Below are 18,421 nucleotides of genomic sequence, written 5' to 3'. Positions count from 1 at the left end.
GTAATTAAATAGTCATTAAAACCACATTAAAGGGCATATTTACCACCAAGTGACTATGCAGCAATACAGGCGTCAACAGCCATGTTCTTAAAATATTTAAGAGAGATGTCATTTGAGAACAGTTTTGAGCAATGTTCGTGATCACTTGAGTTTTGAAGGACTCACTGAAATGGACTGAACTCTAACAGTGTTTTTGCTACTAAAGTTTAGATCTCAGATGCTACTAAATCTTGAAGCTCTTTCCTTACGCATGACAAGAAGGGGTTGTAAGTACAATTTCATGAGAGTGGTCTCTTACACTACTGCAAAGTCTAATCTGATGTAGTCTATCATTTACAGACAACACACAAATTATTGCAGCGATCACTAGAATATTATACAAAAAGAATAGACTCCTGAATGTGTCTTTTATTAAGCAATGCAATACAATTTTCACAGAAAACTCAACATAAACTTCTAATGCCAAAACTTAAATTTCAACGTTCGCTTTCAAGTCATGTCTTCAAGAACGAATGTGAGTGTCAGAAATCCACCAAACTCATCACGGTAGGCTTGATTTTCATGTTTTCCATATAAAATATTTGTAATTGTCAGGTGATATGTCAAACGCGTGTGTTTTTGAGGTAAAAGACACTGTCTTGCATCCTGAACAGCACCTGAAGCACTGGACTCAAGTTATACATGCCAACAGAGTGCTGCAGAAATGAGTTCATAATGCATTTGATGTTTAATAAGCAGTGCATTTTTTCGTGAGGTTTTCTTTTTTGGCAGAGCTACAAAAATAGAAACTAAGCTACTGGCAAAATGTCTTGTTAGCGGTCACAGCCGGTTGGGGCAAACATCCTGATTAACATGGAAGTTTTATAGCTTGTCACACTCTTTTAGGACACGCTGTCAGCGTCTGAACCATCAACACTATTCATCTTTGATGGAGCGATGGAAGCCATATTCCCTGTTTACACTTTTAATGAGACCAATTAACAACTCAAGAAACAAACACACATGCAAATGAAGAGGACGTGGGGCATGGAGGCAGAGGAAGAGATCACGCACACACACACACACTCCTCACTCATTCTCTTTGTGCTGTTAATTGGGCCTCTCTGAGTTAATTGAGTCGATGGAGTGAGACGATGCAAGCATGCAGCTCTAATCATATAACACACACACACACTTACAGCAGAGGGCTTTCTGTAGCCGGCGGATCTTCATAGCCGTCCTGTATGCGGAGAAGCGCACGTTGTTGAGGTCAGCTAAAGGGAAAAAGAAGAGAAAGTATAAGAAAAAGTAAACACAAAAGTTTATATGATAGAGACTGTAAACTGAACTGCTTGTGAACTGAGTCTGAATAGGAATTTTCAAAAAGATGTTAGATTCACAGATGAATTGTTGAGTCTGTTATTTTTAACGATTCGCGACATGTGAAATCCATAAATAGTGCACCATCTGACACAATCTGTCCTTGACAACAGCGTTATAAACAGGGTTTTTTTTCCCTTTCAACTGCAGGGAATATTTCAAAAACAAGTAAAATAAATAAATAAAGGGTCTGTGTTAACGAATGTGTTGACAAGCATGTTCTTACACCAGTTAACAAGTCTTCACGATGTAAAGGTCATCTAACAGGTTGAACTGGGTTCTTGTTAGAAAAAGGTCAAATATGATTGATACACTTTGACTTTTCTGTCAGCTGTAAGTGCTTGTCTTGTGCACGCACATCATGCTTGACAGACTGAAGATCATTTGTATGCTAATTTCAAAATCTTTTCTAGTGTTATTTTATAGCTATAAGTGCTTTGTTGTACATGTAAACATATTTAATGAAAGTGTGTATTAGCATTGGTAGCACAGAATTAGCATCACAATTAGACTACCTATCCTGGCCCAAAATCTGACTGACTCTGAAATGATTCAAATTACAAATAATTGTCAATAAATAAATAAATAAATAAATAAATAAATACAAATAACTAGTTTTTGTTAAAAAATTGTTTTTGTTAACTAAAACTATTACAATTGCTTTCATTTACTGAAATAAAATACAAATACATTTCTAAACATATATTATACATTTTATATCTATATATTTATATATATTAGACAAAAAAAATCTCTCTCTCTCTCTCTCTCTCTCTCTCTCTATATATATATATATATATAAAAATATGATGGCCACGACCTACAAGCGGGACCACCGGAAGGAACCCGACTTATAAAAAGACATTATCATTTCAACATTTACTAATACTTTATTAAAATCAAAAGTTGTATCTGTTATTATTATTTAATGAAAATAAACAAGCAACGAACAGCTGTATTTTTCTTAATTTACTTTATCAAAGATTAATAAATACTGTAACAAATGTGCTGCTCATTGTTAATGCATTAGCTAATGTTAAGTAATGGGAACTTATTTATAGTGTTACCAATAAGTTGAAGTACTAAAATATTACAAAATTATTACTCTTACTAAAACTGAATTTAAAATAAATCAAAGCTAAATAAAATGCATTTAATATCAACAATGACAATAAAATAAAACTGGTCTAGCCGTTTTTATTAGTGATTAACAAACGTGAAATAGCAATGAAGAATACATTTACATTATTACAATCAATATTAAAATGTTCATTTCTACATACCCTAATACTTTAACATTTAAAGTTTTAGTTAATTAGCCAATTTATTATGAACCAACATTTATTTATTTATCATCTTAATTGTTACTTAATAACACCTAATGTGTGTGTGTGTGAGAGAGAGTTAGAGTGAGTGCACGAGAGAGTGTGAGTGTGAGTGTGCTAGAGTGTGGTGCAGTGTGTGAGTGTGTGTGTGTTGTGTGTGTGTGATAGAGAGAGAAGAGAGATAGGGGAGAAAGGATGAGGGGGGGGGGGGGGGAGAGAGAGAGTGTGAGTGTGTGTGTGTGTGAAGAACCTAGAGAGAGTGTGAGTGTGTGTGTGTGTGTGTGAGAGAGAGGTTAGAGTGATTGCCCGAGAGAGTGTGAGGCCAGTGAGTGTGTGTGTGTGGTGTGTGTGTGGTGAGAGAGAGAGAGAGAGAGAGAGTGAGAGAGTGTGAGTGTGTGTGTGTGTGAGAGTTCTGTGAGTGTGACGTGTGTGTGTGAAGAGAGAAGAGAGAGAGAGGACTGAGAGATGAGAGAGAGAGTGTGTGAGTGTGTGTGTGTGTGAGAGAGAGAGAGAGAGTGTGTGTGTGTGTGTGTGTGTGAGTGAGAGAGAGAGAGAGAGAGAGAGAGAGAGTTTAGTGTGTGAGTGTGGTGGTGTGTGTGTGTGTGTGTGTGTGTGTGAGAGTGTAGAGAGAGAGAGAGAGAGCGGAGAGAGAGGAGAAGAGAGAGAGAGAGAGAGAGAAAGGGACAGTGCAAACACAAAAAAACATCTCCAGAGATAACATGTGTGTGTGTCTGGAGGTTTCCTGCAAACACAGACACACACCTCCACCGACAGCAGGCCTCTGTGGACAGATGCTGTCCAGTATTTATTGAGCTGTGGATTTTGGTGAGAGTTGAGCTGTTCTCAGCACATCTGTGTATGTGTGTGTGTGTCACTTACAGAGAGAATGATAGAGCTCGGTCATCTTGGGATGGTCCCAGCACGTCGTCTGACTCTGATGACTGCAGAAGAGAACGGAGAGGGACAATATGACTCTCTGGTCTCTGCACCCACACAACTCACACTGTCTGCTGTTATTGTGTGTGTTTGTGCTAATTTTCCATTTGTATAAAAAGAATTACAACATTTTGATAACAACAAATTTCGAATCTCTCAAGTCAGTGATTCCCAAACTTTTTACACAATTTAACCCCTTAGACGTACCAAATTGATTTGTACAATTATTTTTTTTCTTTCTCCCCTCTCCTTTATATTTATTTACTTCATTATACTGTGATTATTTGATTTATTATTTTCTTTCCTTATTTTTTTCCTCTCTTTATCTATTTTTTAATCCATTTTTTTTACAAGAATTATATTACTTTTGTAATTTTATAGTAAAATAAAAAAGATTTTTTTTTTAATTATTTTTACAAGTTTTAATATTAATATTTATGTCTCAAATGATTCACTTTCAATCATTCAAAGCCTTAAGCTTTTAACATTTCATATCCTTGAGCTTTTTTCCCCCACACAGATGGTCTGTGAGCTGGAGAAGGAAGTATACTTTCAGCTTAAGATTTGTCAGAGAACATCACACTGGGCGAAAAACGACTTGTGATTCTGCTCTTTGACAACAGAAATCCGCTACAAATTTGGTCTCAGATGGCAATATTGTACACAAAATCAAAACAAATAGCTAAAATCCCTCAGTGATTTAAATGAGCTCAATATGGGATTCAGCACCCTGTGGAGGAAAACAACTGAGTTTCATAGGAAACTACTACTCATATAAATCTGACTGGAAATGTTTGCCTGACAGATGATAAAACAGTCAAAATTAGAGTCTAGAACCATATCTTTAGACAAGAATATCACAGGGACTTTGGTCAGTATATACCATCACCACACAGATCATCCTAGCAATGTGTTTGCCAAGAACAACCTTCTTCAGAAATCCTAAACAATTGCTAAACAATGCTGACATGCCACTCTCTATCCAATAATAATCAGCATAATCACTATTCTCAAATTCTGGTTGAAACGGGTACTGCAGTCCAGACACTCACACGGGTTGCCAGGTTGAGGACACACAACAGGATGAACGCAACAAGGCAACGAGTCGAACACTGCAAGAAGATTTATCTGTGTTTTATTTACGTGTTTAATAATATATATATTTTTTTTTCGATTGGGTAGGCATTGTCTGCAGGCTTCCATTGTGGAATACACTGTGTTTTCTGCCAACTGGCAACCTGAGGTGTCCTAATACTATTAGCTGAACTGGCAGTGGGCGGAGTCAGACAGACCAAAACAAAAGCAGACATTCTGTCATGGAACACGATTCAAAGCAGTATAACTAGCTGAAGGACTGTTTTTCAGAGAAACAAATAGGCTACATAAACTTACCATGTTTCCTAAATATCTGCAAACAGCTGCATTATGTTCGTTTTATACTTTAGTACAGTCAAGAAATTACATACAGCACTTTTAAGTAAAGCTGGAACACACTTATTGGGGACCCTTTGCTATTGGTTAAGAAAAAACAAAATGAACACTACTGTTCTTTCATTGTACAGCTTGCTATTGTTGGCTCATGATAATTCAATGCTTAGCAAGTCTTAGTGTTTGATGCATGAGCAGAGCTAGACGGTGCATGGAAAGGTAATCAAGCTTGAAATGTTTGCTAAAATTACTGCAGATGTCGAGATTTATAAAATAAGTTACATTTTGGTCCGTTCTAAGCCCAAAACTGATTAGATGGCTTCAGAGGATGTGTTTTCGTGAGTCATATGGATTATTTAAATGTTGCCTGCATGAAGCTTTTAGGAGCTTCAAAGTCAGTCACCACTCACTTTCATTGAACCTACAGAGCTAATATTATTTCTGAAATCTAAAGCTAACAGAAAGTCAAGAAAGTCACATATTTGGGATGGCATGGCATGACAATTTCCATTTTTGCATGAAGTCTTTCTTTAAGAATTAACCACTGGAAATCTCATGCTGAATAATGTCTGGAGTAGTTCTGATCTTGAGGCAGACAGCAGCTTTGCAAGCAAGTTTAGCAGAGACAGACAGGCAGATCCCGAGGCATGCTGGGACAGAGGCTGCCAGCAGGTGTTGAGTGAATCTCATCATCTCATTTATGACTCGTTCACATGTTGATGGAGGTCCTCTCCGCTCCGCTGCTATCGCTGGACGACTAATACCAAAATATACTGATAATGAACAGATGAACACACAGTATTTCCAGCAACCATAAACAATACCTGCATAAAATAGGCTTTATTACTGTCAATCTATTTATTTTTGGATTCATCTTAATGACTCCATTCTTTTAACTCGGTTCACTATCAATACACTGACAAGTGAATGTCTTTTGTTAATGAATCCTTGTGAACAGTGGTTTTGATGATCAGAAAAAAGATATACTTCGTTCATTCAGTTCGTTCACTACTAGATATGCTTGTTCATTATTTTCGTTCAGAGAGGTCTAATTGAGTTACTTCTGCAGTCATGTTCAGAGTCGTTTGCTCTCGCTATAGTCAGTCTTAAGTAACCATTATAAAATTATATAAAAAAGTTGACTTTCATTGTTCAATCATTGTTTGCGAGGTTTGAATTCTTGTAAATGCTTACTTTTGATTACTTTTCTGAAAAGAGGCAGCCTAATGACGTAAATAGGCCTCTAATACTAGCTTGCTCTATTTTTTCATGTTTTCTTTTTAATTATTATTTAATAAAAAAAAAAAAACCTTGCTATGTGGACTGCGTTAAGCTAACTGAGACTTATTATAGCGTATCATTGCTCTTTTGTTGATTTTGATTGCTTCCATTGTCCTCATTTTTAAGTCGCTTTGGATAAAAGCGTCTGCTAAATGACTAAATGTAAATGTAATATTTACATGGTATACATCAAAATACTGTGGTACAACCACATTACATTTTTAAGGCTGTGCTTTCCACAAGCCATTTCATTGCAAGTGCTGGAATGAAATACTACTACTTACACAACATTTAAATGCCTGGGGTTGGAAAGATTTTAAAACATTGTTTATGAAAAATGTTTATTAAGCTCACCAAGGCTGCATTTATTTGAACAAAAGACAGTAAATCAGTAATATTTTGAAATGTTATTATCATTTAAACTAACTTTTTTCTATGTGAATATATTTCTGTGATACAAAGCTGCATTTTCAGCATCACTATCACATGATCCTTCAAAAATCATTCTAATATGATGATTTGCTGCTCAAGAAACATTTCTGATTATTGTGAATGCTGATATTTGTGTGTGTGTCTCTGTGTGTGTGTTCAACAGTTCAACAGAACAAAATTTATTTGAAATATAAATCTTTTGAAGCATCATTACTGTCACTTTTGATGAATTTTTTTCCCCTCAAAACTCACCCCAAATTTTAGAGAGTTGGAGTAAATGTTTAAAGACCTGAAAAAATATATATGATATATATAAATAATTAAATAAAGAACAAACAAAATAACTGCTTGGTTACATTCTGCATCCTGAGCAGCAGTCAGAGGTTTACAGCACAGGATGTGAGAGGGGTTTCACTGAGAGCGCTGAGCTGCTTACAGGATTAGATGCTGCTCTCTCATCTCACACGCACACACACACACACACACACACACTCTTCTCGCTCTCTCTCTGAAGTCCAGGGAGCGAGTCTCTGAACACACTCTGATGAATAAACACGAACCCTACCCAACTCATTATATTCACAAAACAGTCTTTAAAATTACAGAAATATGCTTTTTGACAAAATACTTTGTAGATAAAATACATTTTCTTTATTTTGGTCTCTCACTGTCTCAACTGGCATTTTTTTTTCTTTTATGAGGTCTGAAATGTGAGACATCATCTCCACTTGACATGACATCTCAGCTCATTTCAACCCACACACACACACACACACACACACACACACACACACACACACAATTAATGTTTGATTATTTGAGTCAGCATAAGTATTTGTGTGTGTTAGTGTAAGTTTGTGTGTTTCGGTGGAGAAGAGGCAGTACTTTGCTCTTGTGAGTCGCAAGAATTTTAGCTTATATAAAATTAAGTAAAAGCAAGGCAAAGCAAAACAAAAAGCCAAGCAAAGCAAAACTCCAGATGAACAGATAATATCATCATCATAATCATCATCATCATCAATACAAACAAGTTTCACGGTATAAGGTGCATTCGATTCACATATCTGTTTTACTTCTAACATAAAAGAGTAAATAGATTTGAATACATGCACCATTTAAATAATTATTTTAATATAATATTAATGTTAATATAATACTATTAAAATAATAACCCAATCATTTCATTAATTTATTTGTTAGGTATGGTTCCATGCACTAAGCAGAATAATGTTCTACTGTTCATTAAACAAATAAACAAAAAAGAGTGAGACATGGACATTACTAAATGAACAAAAGAGATCTGAAATCAGATTTAAGGCCAGGAACAGTGTGAATGCAAAGAGAACTGGTTCATTTTTCACTTTTTGATCCACTTAAAGGTGTTTTACTAAAGTGCACAAACACCTTATTTGTGGCTGTTTTGTCTCAAGTCTCTTTTCTTTAAAGCCGTTTGATGGGTAAATCAGTCTGTCATGGTCCCGCAGAACGCCCTCCACACTGACCTCTGACTTCAGACGGCTAAGGGCTTTCCCTCACAATTACCAGGGTGCCGAGAGCCAGTGACTTTTAATTAGGAAGACCAATACGCTTTGCTAATTGCTGCTGCCTCAGAACAGGAAGATCAATGAGCCGCAAGGACGCATTGCACAGAGAACCAAACGTTTGTTCTGGAGATCAGCTCTAGATGTAAGAGCACAGAGAGCTTCGAGCAGCCTCACACAAGGCTTTCTGCAAATGTAAGAGAGATTCCCTCCGGAAATGAAACGATGAGAAAGAAAGCATCTCTGCTGTATTCATATATGCACAGCCATATGGGGACTGTCAGAGAAGAGAAGTTCAGCTACCGGGCATTCGTCACAACACACCTGCTGCCCTGAACACACACGGCTGCTTTTGTCTGTTTCTGCTTTTACAGGCCCCTTTCATCTCCTTTTCTCAACTACAAAACTCAAACACACTGCTGATCTGGAACAATCTGTTCGGCACAATTCAGCATCACAGTTTAGTGACTAATAACTGTAGTAAACCATGCATTTTAATAAACACCACAGATGCCATGTTGAATTTCCATAAAGTCTATTCTGTTTTTTGTTTTTTGCTCTCTAGGTCACTATTAATTTTTTCCATCTTAATTCAGATGTCATTTATCCTCCTCCACGTCTGGCTGATTTCCAAGCCGGCTCATTGTCAGGATGCTGCTGTAAGCAACAGTCTTTCTCTCTTGGGGCTCAATGGGCACTCAGCTGAAGGGACAATGTATTCGGGCAAAGGAGCTGTAACTGAGGGAACTGCCTATAGTCTGCAGAGACGTTGTGAGGTCTATGGAGCTTATAATAGGACAAAACTCACTGAATTTGTATTGTGTAAATTTGAATTATTGACAAGTGTCATTTAACAAAACTGTATATTACATGGCATTTAACATAGTTCTGAATTTGATTTTTTTTTAACTTGAATATTAAACATTTGAAATTTAACACAATTGAATATTTTTATGGCAGAGTTTTATAGACATGTATTTTCAAAAAGCATCTTTTTTTTTCTGAAATCTTAGACTGGAAATGTCCAGTTTTTTAAAAAAAAAACAGCTTCAAGTTTTCAAGATCAACAGGAAAGGTTTTTTTTTGTTTGTTTGTTTTTTGTCATATTAAAAGCTCCATGGAGGTCACACTTGAATTTACTGAATAAATCCTGCTTGTCACGGTGGCTTGAATTTGACTGTTTTTTACATGACAAATGAGAGTTGTGATACAGAACCTGATCTCCACTGTGACCCTGGGGTCCTAGATCAGGCCAAGATCTAGTTGTTTTCTTCCATTTTTAAGATTTATTTATTTATTTATTAGCAAGGATGCATTAAATTAATCAAAATTGACAGTAAATTCATTTGAAATAAACTTCCTTCTCAACAAAGAATCCTGAAATATATACTATATATATATTGTGGTTTCCACAAAAATATGAAGCAGCACAACTGTTTGCAACACTGATAATAAACACAATTGTTTCTTGAGCATCAAATCAGCATATTAGAATGATTTCTGAAGATCATGTGACACTGAAGACTAGAGTAATGATGCTGAAAATTCAGCTTTGATCACAGGAATACATTACATTTAAAAATGTATTCACACAGAAAACAGTTCATTTAAATTGTAATAATATTTCTAAATTTTAACAGTTTTTATTGTATTTTTATTAAATAACTCTTAAAATAATCTTACCGACTCAAACTTTTGAACGGTACTATACTGTATATAAAAATAAAAAATAAAATAAAAAATCGTACAATAACAGTTTGCTCCCGAAATTTAGGCCAAAATATGTTAATGCCAAAAGTAATTCGCAATGGTGTCCCTATGTGCCATACATCAGCTCAGTCCACCATTTCAGCAAAACTCTGAAACAGTTCACTAGTGTGTTTCTAAGCTCAAAAAGCGGATTTCACACCATCTGAATGCTTAGTTCTGCTCCGACAGCTCTGAAGTGAAAGCACCCTTAAAGAGACCAGTCCACATGGAAACAGATGTGCGGCTATGTCTGAGGGAGCACTTACTTGATGTAGTAGGGCACTTTATTCTGGGACACTGCTCTCTGCCAGGGCAACTGCACCGAAGCTGCGGACACATAATAAAAGTTTGATTAGAGCGGAGATCCGGGGTCTGATCACGATGCTGTTGGTAAATGAAGCATTAATTATGAACATCTCTCTTATATCAGCGGACTCTCGCTCTTTTCATTTCTCCAGACACTAAAGTAATGTTCCTAAGGTCCACAGTGGATTATATATATATATATATCGCAGAACTGCTCTCTCGGCAGAATCTACTGTACGCAACACTGCTTTCACAGCGAATGCCATGGGATTCAGGATGCTACAACTTCAAAGGCTCTAAAAAAAGTTCTGAGTGACGGTCTTAAGTAAAGAGCTTTCCGCATGTCTTGTGTCAGCATTACACAAAACACTGAACTGTATGGATCGTAGCATCAAACTACAGAGTGACTTACAGCACGGGCATGGATAGGAAAGGAGGAAGGTAACACAAGGTTTAAAAAACAAACAAACAAAACCTTAACCCCATTTTCTGCCAACATTTCGGAAAGAAGGTGTAGGGTGAGAGAGAATATTGTTTTATGTACTGTTATTGTTAGATCTGATTTAATATAATGTAATTGGCACATTTTCATTGCCAATAAAGGAAACATTAAAACTGATAAAACAAAATGAGTGTGTGTGTGTGTTAATGACTGCTCTTGACAGCCAATTGAAACAGAAAATAGCGGACAATTAACCTCTGAATTATTAAACACAAAAGCTTTGCCACTGTTAAAGTGTATATGTGTGTGCTGAGGTGTGATTTTCCATCGTATCTGACACTGGCTGCTTAATTTTTCATGGCTGAGAGTTACTGTTTGTGTGTGAGTGTAAACTTGTGCCAATTAAAATCAAATTAATTTTAATTATTACCCTCAATGAGAATGAGTTGGCAAATCTCTGTGAATACAGCACTGATCCTATCAACACTCTACAAAAGCAATTACATCCGTGAATATTATATGAACATTAAATATTTAAAAGTAGAGACTGAAACAAGTTACTATTCTCCCCAGAAGAACAACTTTTAAGTAAGAAATGCATGGGATTTTTCACTGGTTTTCAAGATGAAAATCTCTTAGTAAAGTAACATCAGACCTTTCAGCAACAAGTTTGAAGAATGAAGCATCAGTTATTTCAGATTGTGCAGGATAAGATATGGGTTTGAGCAAATACTAACCATATATACTAGTATAAGACGCTGAAAACAGCAAAATGTGTCACCAGAGTTTGCTATGTTTTAGATGCTGTCATGTTGGTGTTCCCATCCAGATCTTAACTAGTTTAACCAGCGAGACTTCATTGGTCAACTGATTTCACTTGCTGCTCATGTACTGTGTTGGTCCACCAACCACACCAGCTTCAAACTAACTAACACTAACCATGGAGAACTCATGCTGGTCTTTTCAGGAGGGTTTGTAGTAGTAAAGTTTGCCTTGGCAAGTACCACAAACCTTTTCAGGGAGCATTGAAGCCCAGTGAAATAAAGCTGACATGATACTGTGAATTTATTCATGTGTTTTGACTCACTGGATAAGAAGTGTTGAGAGGAGGGTCCAAAATCCCTGTGTGCTTCCTGTAAGAGCTTCAACCTGTCCTCTACAGCCGCCTGGAGACAGACAGAGACAGCGAGAGAGAAAGTTAGTTTAAAGTTTTCAAACAAGCTGGAAAAAAAAAATCATCTACACAGTCACAGCAGGGCACAAATCTCAGCGTATGAAAGACAGTAATGAACAGACACACTCAAGACTTAGTCTTTCTGCACCGTCAGTGAGTGTGCTAAACAGATCCTGAGGAAGCAAAAAATTAAAAGAAAGAAATATGTAAGAAAGTTAAGGGTAAGGGTAGGGGTGGGGGTGGGGGGGGGTGGGGGTAGGATAGGGTAGGGGTAGGGGTAAGGTAGGGTAGGGGTAGGGTTAGGGTAGGGTAGGGGTAGGGTAGGGTAGGGTTAGGGGTAGGGTAGGGTAGGGTAGGGGTTGGGGTAGGGTAGGGTTGGGGTAGGGTAGGGTAGGGTAGGGTAGGGTAGGGTAGGGTTAGGGGTAGGGGTAGGGTAGGGTAGGGGTAGGGTAGGGTTAGGGTAGGGGTAGGGTAGGGGGTAGGGTAGGGTAGGGGTAGGGTAGGGTAAGGTAAGGGAAGTGTGAAGTATGCTGATGACCTGCATGAAAGGAACAGGCAAAGAAAAAGGAAAATGAATGAGGAAAGGAAAGCAAAGGAAATGGGAAAATAAAAAAGAAAGGAATAGAAAAAGTAAATGAATATACAGAGCATATGCATGAACATAACAGGAAGGAGAAGGAGAAGGAATGCAAAAGGGAAAGGAAAAACAACAGGAAAAAGAAAAGTTATATGGAAAAAGGGAAAGGGAAAATAATAGGCAAAGGACCTGCAGTAGTTTCCAGCGCATGTTGAGGTTGTCTAACTGGCGGTTGGTGGTGGAGGACAGCTGGACGTCCAGTGGGGTCAGCTGACCTGCCAGATCATTCACACCTCGGACATCCTGTTTCAGAGGCGCGATCTCATCACGAAACGCCTGAAACACACACACACAGAAATAAATCACATTACCATCATTATCTCTGCATATCGCCCAAACACAAATTTAAATAAATCATCAGCCGGAGCGTTTGGCAATGACTCATAGCATGTGTGAGAGGTGTAACAGCGTCATCGTGGGATAAAACTATAAAAATAGCTTCAGGCAGGAAAATAATCAACTAGAATAATCCTTAAAGGAATAGTTCACACAAAAATGGAAATTCTGTCACTATTTACCCTCCCTTGTGTTCTTCAAACCCCAAAGGATTATGTTTCTTCCATGCATACCTTACGATCGAGATGTAAAACTAAATATTCACATAGTTCTTGTTCATACAATGAAAGTAAAATTGACTAGGACCTGTCATACTGCAAAAAATGTAGTATAAATTCAAACAAACATACAAACAAACAAAAACAAACAAACAAACAAACAAAAACTGTTCTCTTTTATGCACCTTTTTGTTTTTTTTTTGTTTTTAGATTTAATAAATTTACTAATAGTGAAAAGCATCATGATGAATATCTTCTTTTATGCTCCACAGAGGAAAGTAAGCCATACAGGTTTGAAATGAAATCATGAATGAATGATGACAGAATTCAAATTTTTAGATTTAATAATCCATGATGAATTGACTGAACTTTCATACTGGCAAGAACAGTAATGTACCGTTGTTTTACTGATGTGATCCTGTAGGGAATCTATGAGAAGGTCCCCCACCGGTTGCCACCCTGCTTTGAGCTCCTCGGCCTGGGCTAGACGCAGGTCCAGTTGGTCCATGGAGCTCTGAAGATCCTGGAGTTTATCCAGTGCTCTGTCCACCTGCTCTTGCCAGGTGCCCGCGTGTCCCATCAGCCTCTCCCAGCGCTCGCCCACCTCTGCAGTCTGCTTACGAATCGCCTTAGCCACCCGCTGGGCCTTCTCCTCCGGGGTCAGCTCTACGAAAAACAGCAGACGCAAACGCAATTACATCTTCACTTCAGTTCACCTCAATTAAGTTCATTTTGGAAACTTTTGTAATAAAAAAGGAAAAATCAGCCAGCAACAAGAGACTCTACTTCTGGAATGGTTTCTGTAATGTTTTGGTCTGGGAACAAAAACATTCTAACTATGGGCTTAATCACACCTGGCTCATTTCATAACCTGCCATGTTTTCTCCCTTAAAAAAAAAAAAAAAAAAAAAAAAAAAAAAAAAAAAAAAAAGCCAATTGCATTTGGATGCACAACAAAAACTTGGTCTCGGCCTGAAATGGTTCACTTGTGGTGAGACAGCAAATCAATCTGACCCAAAAGACCAGAATAGCATAGCTGAAAACCAAAGATCTCATAATGATGTGCAACTGCATATATATATTTTTTAATAATGACAACTCTCTGAAGATTTGTGATGGATATGACGATGTTAATGTGTTTGGTCTTGGCGGAATAGATCTGCTACGCTGCTGCTGCTGGTGGTTATTACTGTAGTTGTAGATTATTGCTGCTGCTGCTGCTGCAAGCAAGTACTGGATCATCCCTATAAGGCAGAAGAAATACTGCTGCACAAATAGCATATAATATAACCCCTAACAAAGCTGGAAGAAGAAAACAAAACAACTAAATAAGTATGCTGCTGCAATACAATAATATGAAAAATCATCCCTATAAGGCAGAAGAAATACAAAAGATAAACCCCCACAGAACAAGCAGATCTATTGCCAAGACATATGTACTGCTGCTGCTCCGGAGAGCCGTGAGGCAGTGTGTTTGTTATCTATGTGACCCTGGGCCTGCTTTGCTGAATGGCTTAATGCTAGTGAACTATTGCTGTGTGTGCCTGATTGGTTGACCTGAGCTTAAACTAGTGACCTGAGTTAAATGTGTTTTAACTAACTTAACTAGTGGCTTAACGATGTGAGCCAAGGTGCTATACCATTAGGTTTATATAACTAATGACCTAAATAACTACGTGTGTCTGAGCAAATAGCTCACACTTACCTAGGTAGAAACGCACACTGTGTGTCATTAATAAACAGTACACTACTGCAATGGACTGCAATACTTACTTTTAACCTATTAATAAGCTAACAAAATATTTGGCAAAGGAATAAATCACTGTACACCCTTGTAGTTGTGGTGTCATATTCCCAGGACTAATTCTGCCTCAAAAGCAGCTGCTCACTTATTTTGATAATTTAAAATATTATATTGCATATTAAGAACAATAATTTTTGCTTTGTATAAACACATCATTAACAAATGCATGTTCAATCCAAGATGGTCAAGATGGACACACTTCGGATTTTACACACTGCCTGGAAAACATGACTAAACATGACTAAAAACGGTATGCAAAGTAACATAGCACTTTATTTTATTTCAGAGAGTATTTCTTCCTACTCATTTTGTTGAACATTTGACTATTATATTCATGTGCAAGTTCAGGGTTTTGTAACTTAAAAGTTTCATGGTTCAAGGTACTTTAAAATATACACTGTGTATGTGTATGCTCCTGAAATAAAAGTTCAGAAAGATGTGATGCATTGTTGTGTTAATATGACTCATTAATAAGCAAACAAAAATCTCAATAAATCGTAACATCGAATCACATACAGAACTACCACATTTTGCTATAAGTTTGATTGCATAATTGTTACCACATTTTGCTATAAGTCTGTAATAATTGCAATACAAAAACCACTGATAAGCTACTACTAAATATTGTAGAAACTTAATTTTCTGTAAAGTTGCTTTGTAATGATTTGTATCGTAAAAAGCGCTATACAAATAAACTTGAATTGAAAAAACTTGAATTATATAATCGCAATACTTAATTATCGCAACATATATTGAATTGGCACACAAGTATCGGGATATTATTGAATCGGCAGATTAGCGTTCGTCCCAGCCCTAATATATATCATTATAGTTATTTACAGTTAGTGATTGAATAAGAATATTAAACTAATTACAAGCAACTGGACAAAACAAAAAAAACAGTAAATAAATGAATAAGAAATATTAAGAAATAAAAACACTGCATATTCTTCACTGTTAAAGTTAAATATATATTTCTTCTTATGAAAGTTGCAAAAGTGATTTAGTCAAGAGCAGTGAGAGGTTTTCTCTCTTTTGTTGTTTGATTAACATGAATGACAGACAGTAGGAATATTAGACTGCTGTCACTTTAAGAGCTGCCCGGATCCAGTATACTGTTACAAATATGTTTTCTTTCTCAGCTGTTTGCTTTCACTTAAGACCTAAATAAAAAGATACTTGCAACGATGGGCATTTTAACCATTCAAGGCCTATAAAGCAGCAAGAATAACACCACAGCAACATCACAAAATCTCTACCAGCTGACACATTTCTAACGGTTATTGTGTCTGCCGGTATATCGCCCACCCCTACTTTACACCACTGGTTTTCAAGTATCATTGTGTGTGACTTTAACAGCCATAATGAAAGCTTTAATTAATAATTTACTTCAGATCGTAAAAATTAATAAGGAAACCAGAACATTTAAATTGTGAACAAATGTGCTCCATGACAAAGACTGCATCAGTCGCTTCTGATAATGTTAAATTGGTTTCACTTTTATTAAATCTGATGTGTACTCATTCATTTTGTGTGAGTGCGAGACAGCAGTGCACTAGCAAGTAGAGTCTGTCTACACACACGTCTGATTGGCTGTAATTTTGATTGATTTTATCGCATCTCACAGCCAGACAAACTACTTGTTGATTGGATCCTATCATATCAGATAAGAAAGCATAATATTACTGCAAACTGTCTGGAACATCCTTTACGTTTGGGATATGCCTACTGTACAATTTCTAAAATGCTGCCTGTGTGTAGCTTACTAAGTTTTAGGGTCACACTTTATTTTAAGGTTCAATGCTTGCTATTAACAAACCATTAACTACAACCTTTGCATCAAAAATGATTAATTTGCTGCCTTTTAATAGTCAGTAAGGTAGCTGTTTAGTTTAGGTATTGGTTAGGATTAGGGACGTACAGTAGAATATGCTCATGCAGAATATGTGCTTTATGAGCACTAGTAAACAGCTGTTATGTTAATAATAGGCATGCTAATAAGCAACTAGGTAATAGTGAGAATAGCTCACTATGCTAAAGTGTTAGCTGTTTAAGAAGAGACTAATATAAACAGCCTGTTTTTGTGCATCTCACATTTGTCAATATGACCACAACAAGACTTTTTCACATTGCGAATGACCATGTTCAGAAGATATGATGTCATTTAAGAAAGTGTTTACTAAAGAGCAATTTAACTAATGAGCTAAATAGAGAGAGGTTTACAGACGACAGGAGGCAGATGTTTGGGCAATTTAGAAAGAGCCCAGGGCATGTCTACAGGCAGGGCTACAGCATTAACATCTGCTCTTTCATTCGGCTTCCAGGCTTTTGAGGACGTGAGAAGACACTTTAGCTAATGTCACCGTCACAAACGGCAGGCCTGATTTCTCCATTCGCCAAATGCTCACTTCTATCTTTCATCTTTATATTTCTGTTTCATCCGAGCGAGAATCAATTTACAATTCAAATGCATTCAAGTGTTTCTGGAAAGGTTTGAAATTCAATTAAGATCCAGGGGTTGAAATGAAATGAAAGTGACGGTGTGGCAGCGGCTTGTTTATGCTCATTTGATGACGAGCGCTGGAACAGATTGCTTTACATTTTAAAACATACAGTTCAATTTGGAAAACATGCATTTGCGTGAACATTAGTGGTGTATGATTTTATCTGTGTAAGCTGTTCCCGCTGTGTGTTTGCACGTGGCGGCAGAGCGCGTGAGCTGGTTATCGGTTCAGATATCTGAGCTCTGCGCTTTGATCACAGGGATAAGAGAAAATGGAAGTGCAGAGATCGCTCAAGGACTGAATGGAGGTATGTGAGATTGCTCTAGGTCAGGGGTCGGCAACCTACAGCATGTGTGCCAACAGTTGCGCTAGTCTATGGATGCGCGCGCGACCGCTGTACATACTAGGTGCTTTAGATCAAACCCTCAGCGCTCTAACAGCGCCCGTCAATGTCAAATTGACAGATGGCAAATCAAAGTAGGTGGGGTTAAATGTTAACAGAAGCAGAGCGCGAAGCGTCAGTTTAACGTTAAAGAGAGCGAGGTAAGATGAAGCTGCAAATCATTTTATATTAGTCAACTTTTAACAATACGTTTACGAAATGTTAAATGACTGACAGCTATATCCAGTGATGCAAACTACTCTTTTTTTTTTTTTTTTTTCTCAAATATGGCCATTTTAAGAGCGAGAGAGAGATAGATATGTGTAAATTGTCTGCATATGTCTTTCTCTACAAAAATATGAATCCGAGTTTAGTTACTTAAAAACAGCGATCTTACACTCCCTCCTTGAAATATAAGTGATTCAGCATCGATTAATAAAAGTCGCGTCGCAGCGCTGACAACAAGTTTATGAGCTTCTGAATGTTGCTTTTTGCACAGCGCGATCTCAGATGTGTGTGCCAGTGGTGTGTGTGTGTGCTCACGCATGCATTAATAAATGCAGCGCA

The 18,421-nt window shown here is 37.2% G+C and overlaps 1 protein-coding gene across 7 annotated transcripts in view; it reads right to left on the bottom strand.

The window, feature by feature from the left end:
* utrn (utrophin) overlaps positions 1–18,421 on the bottom strand; it is a 178,772-nt gene that overhangs the window by 57,236 nt on the left and 103,115 nt on the right. For all 7 annotated transcript variants that reach the window (XM_042751343.1, XM_042751348.1, XM_042751347.1 and 4 more), the window contains 6 exons: positions 13,562–13,830; positions 12,740–12,886; positions 11,887–11,965; positions 10,318–10,378; positions 3,564–3,625; positions 1,179–1,253 (listed from right to left, as the gene is read on the bottom strand). In XM_042751343.1, the coding sequence (XP_042607277.1) occupies positions 1,179–1,253; positions 3,564–3,625; positions 10,318–10,378; positions 11,887–11,965; positions 12,740–12,886; positions 13,562–13,830 (693 nt within the window). The remainder of the gene's footprint in view (positions 1–1,178; positions 1,254–3,563; positions 3,626–10,317; positions 10,379–11,886; positions 11,966–12,739; positions 12,887–13,561; positions 13,831–18,421) is intronic.

This window comes from Cyprinus carpio, chromosome B23 (assembly GCF_018340385.1).
Source record: "Cyprinus carpio isolate SPL01 chromosome B23, ASM1834038v1, whole genome shotgun sequence".
Lineage (NCBI taxonomy): Eukaryota > Metazoa > Chordata > Actinopteri > Cypriniformes > Cyprinidae > Cyprinus > Cyprinus carpio.
This window is presented reverse-complemented; position numbering and strand designations above follow the sequence as displayed.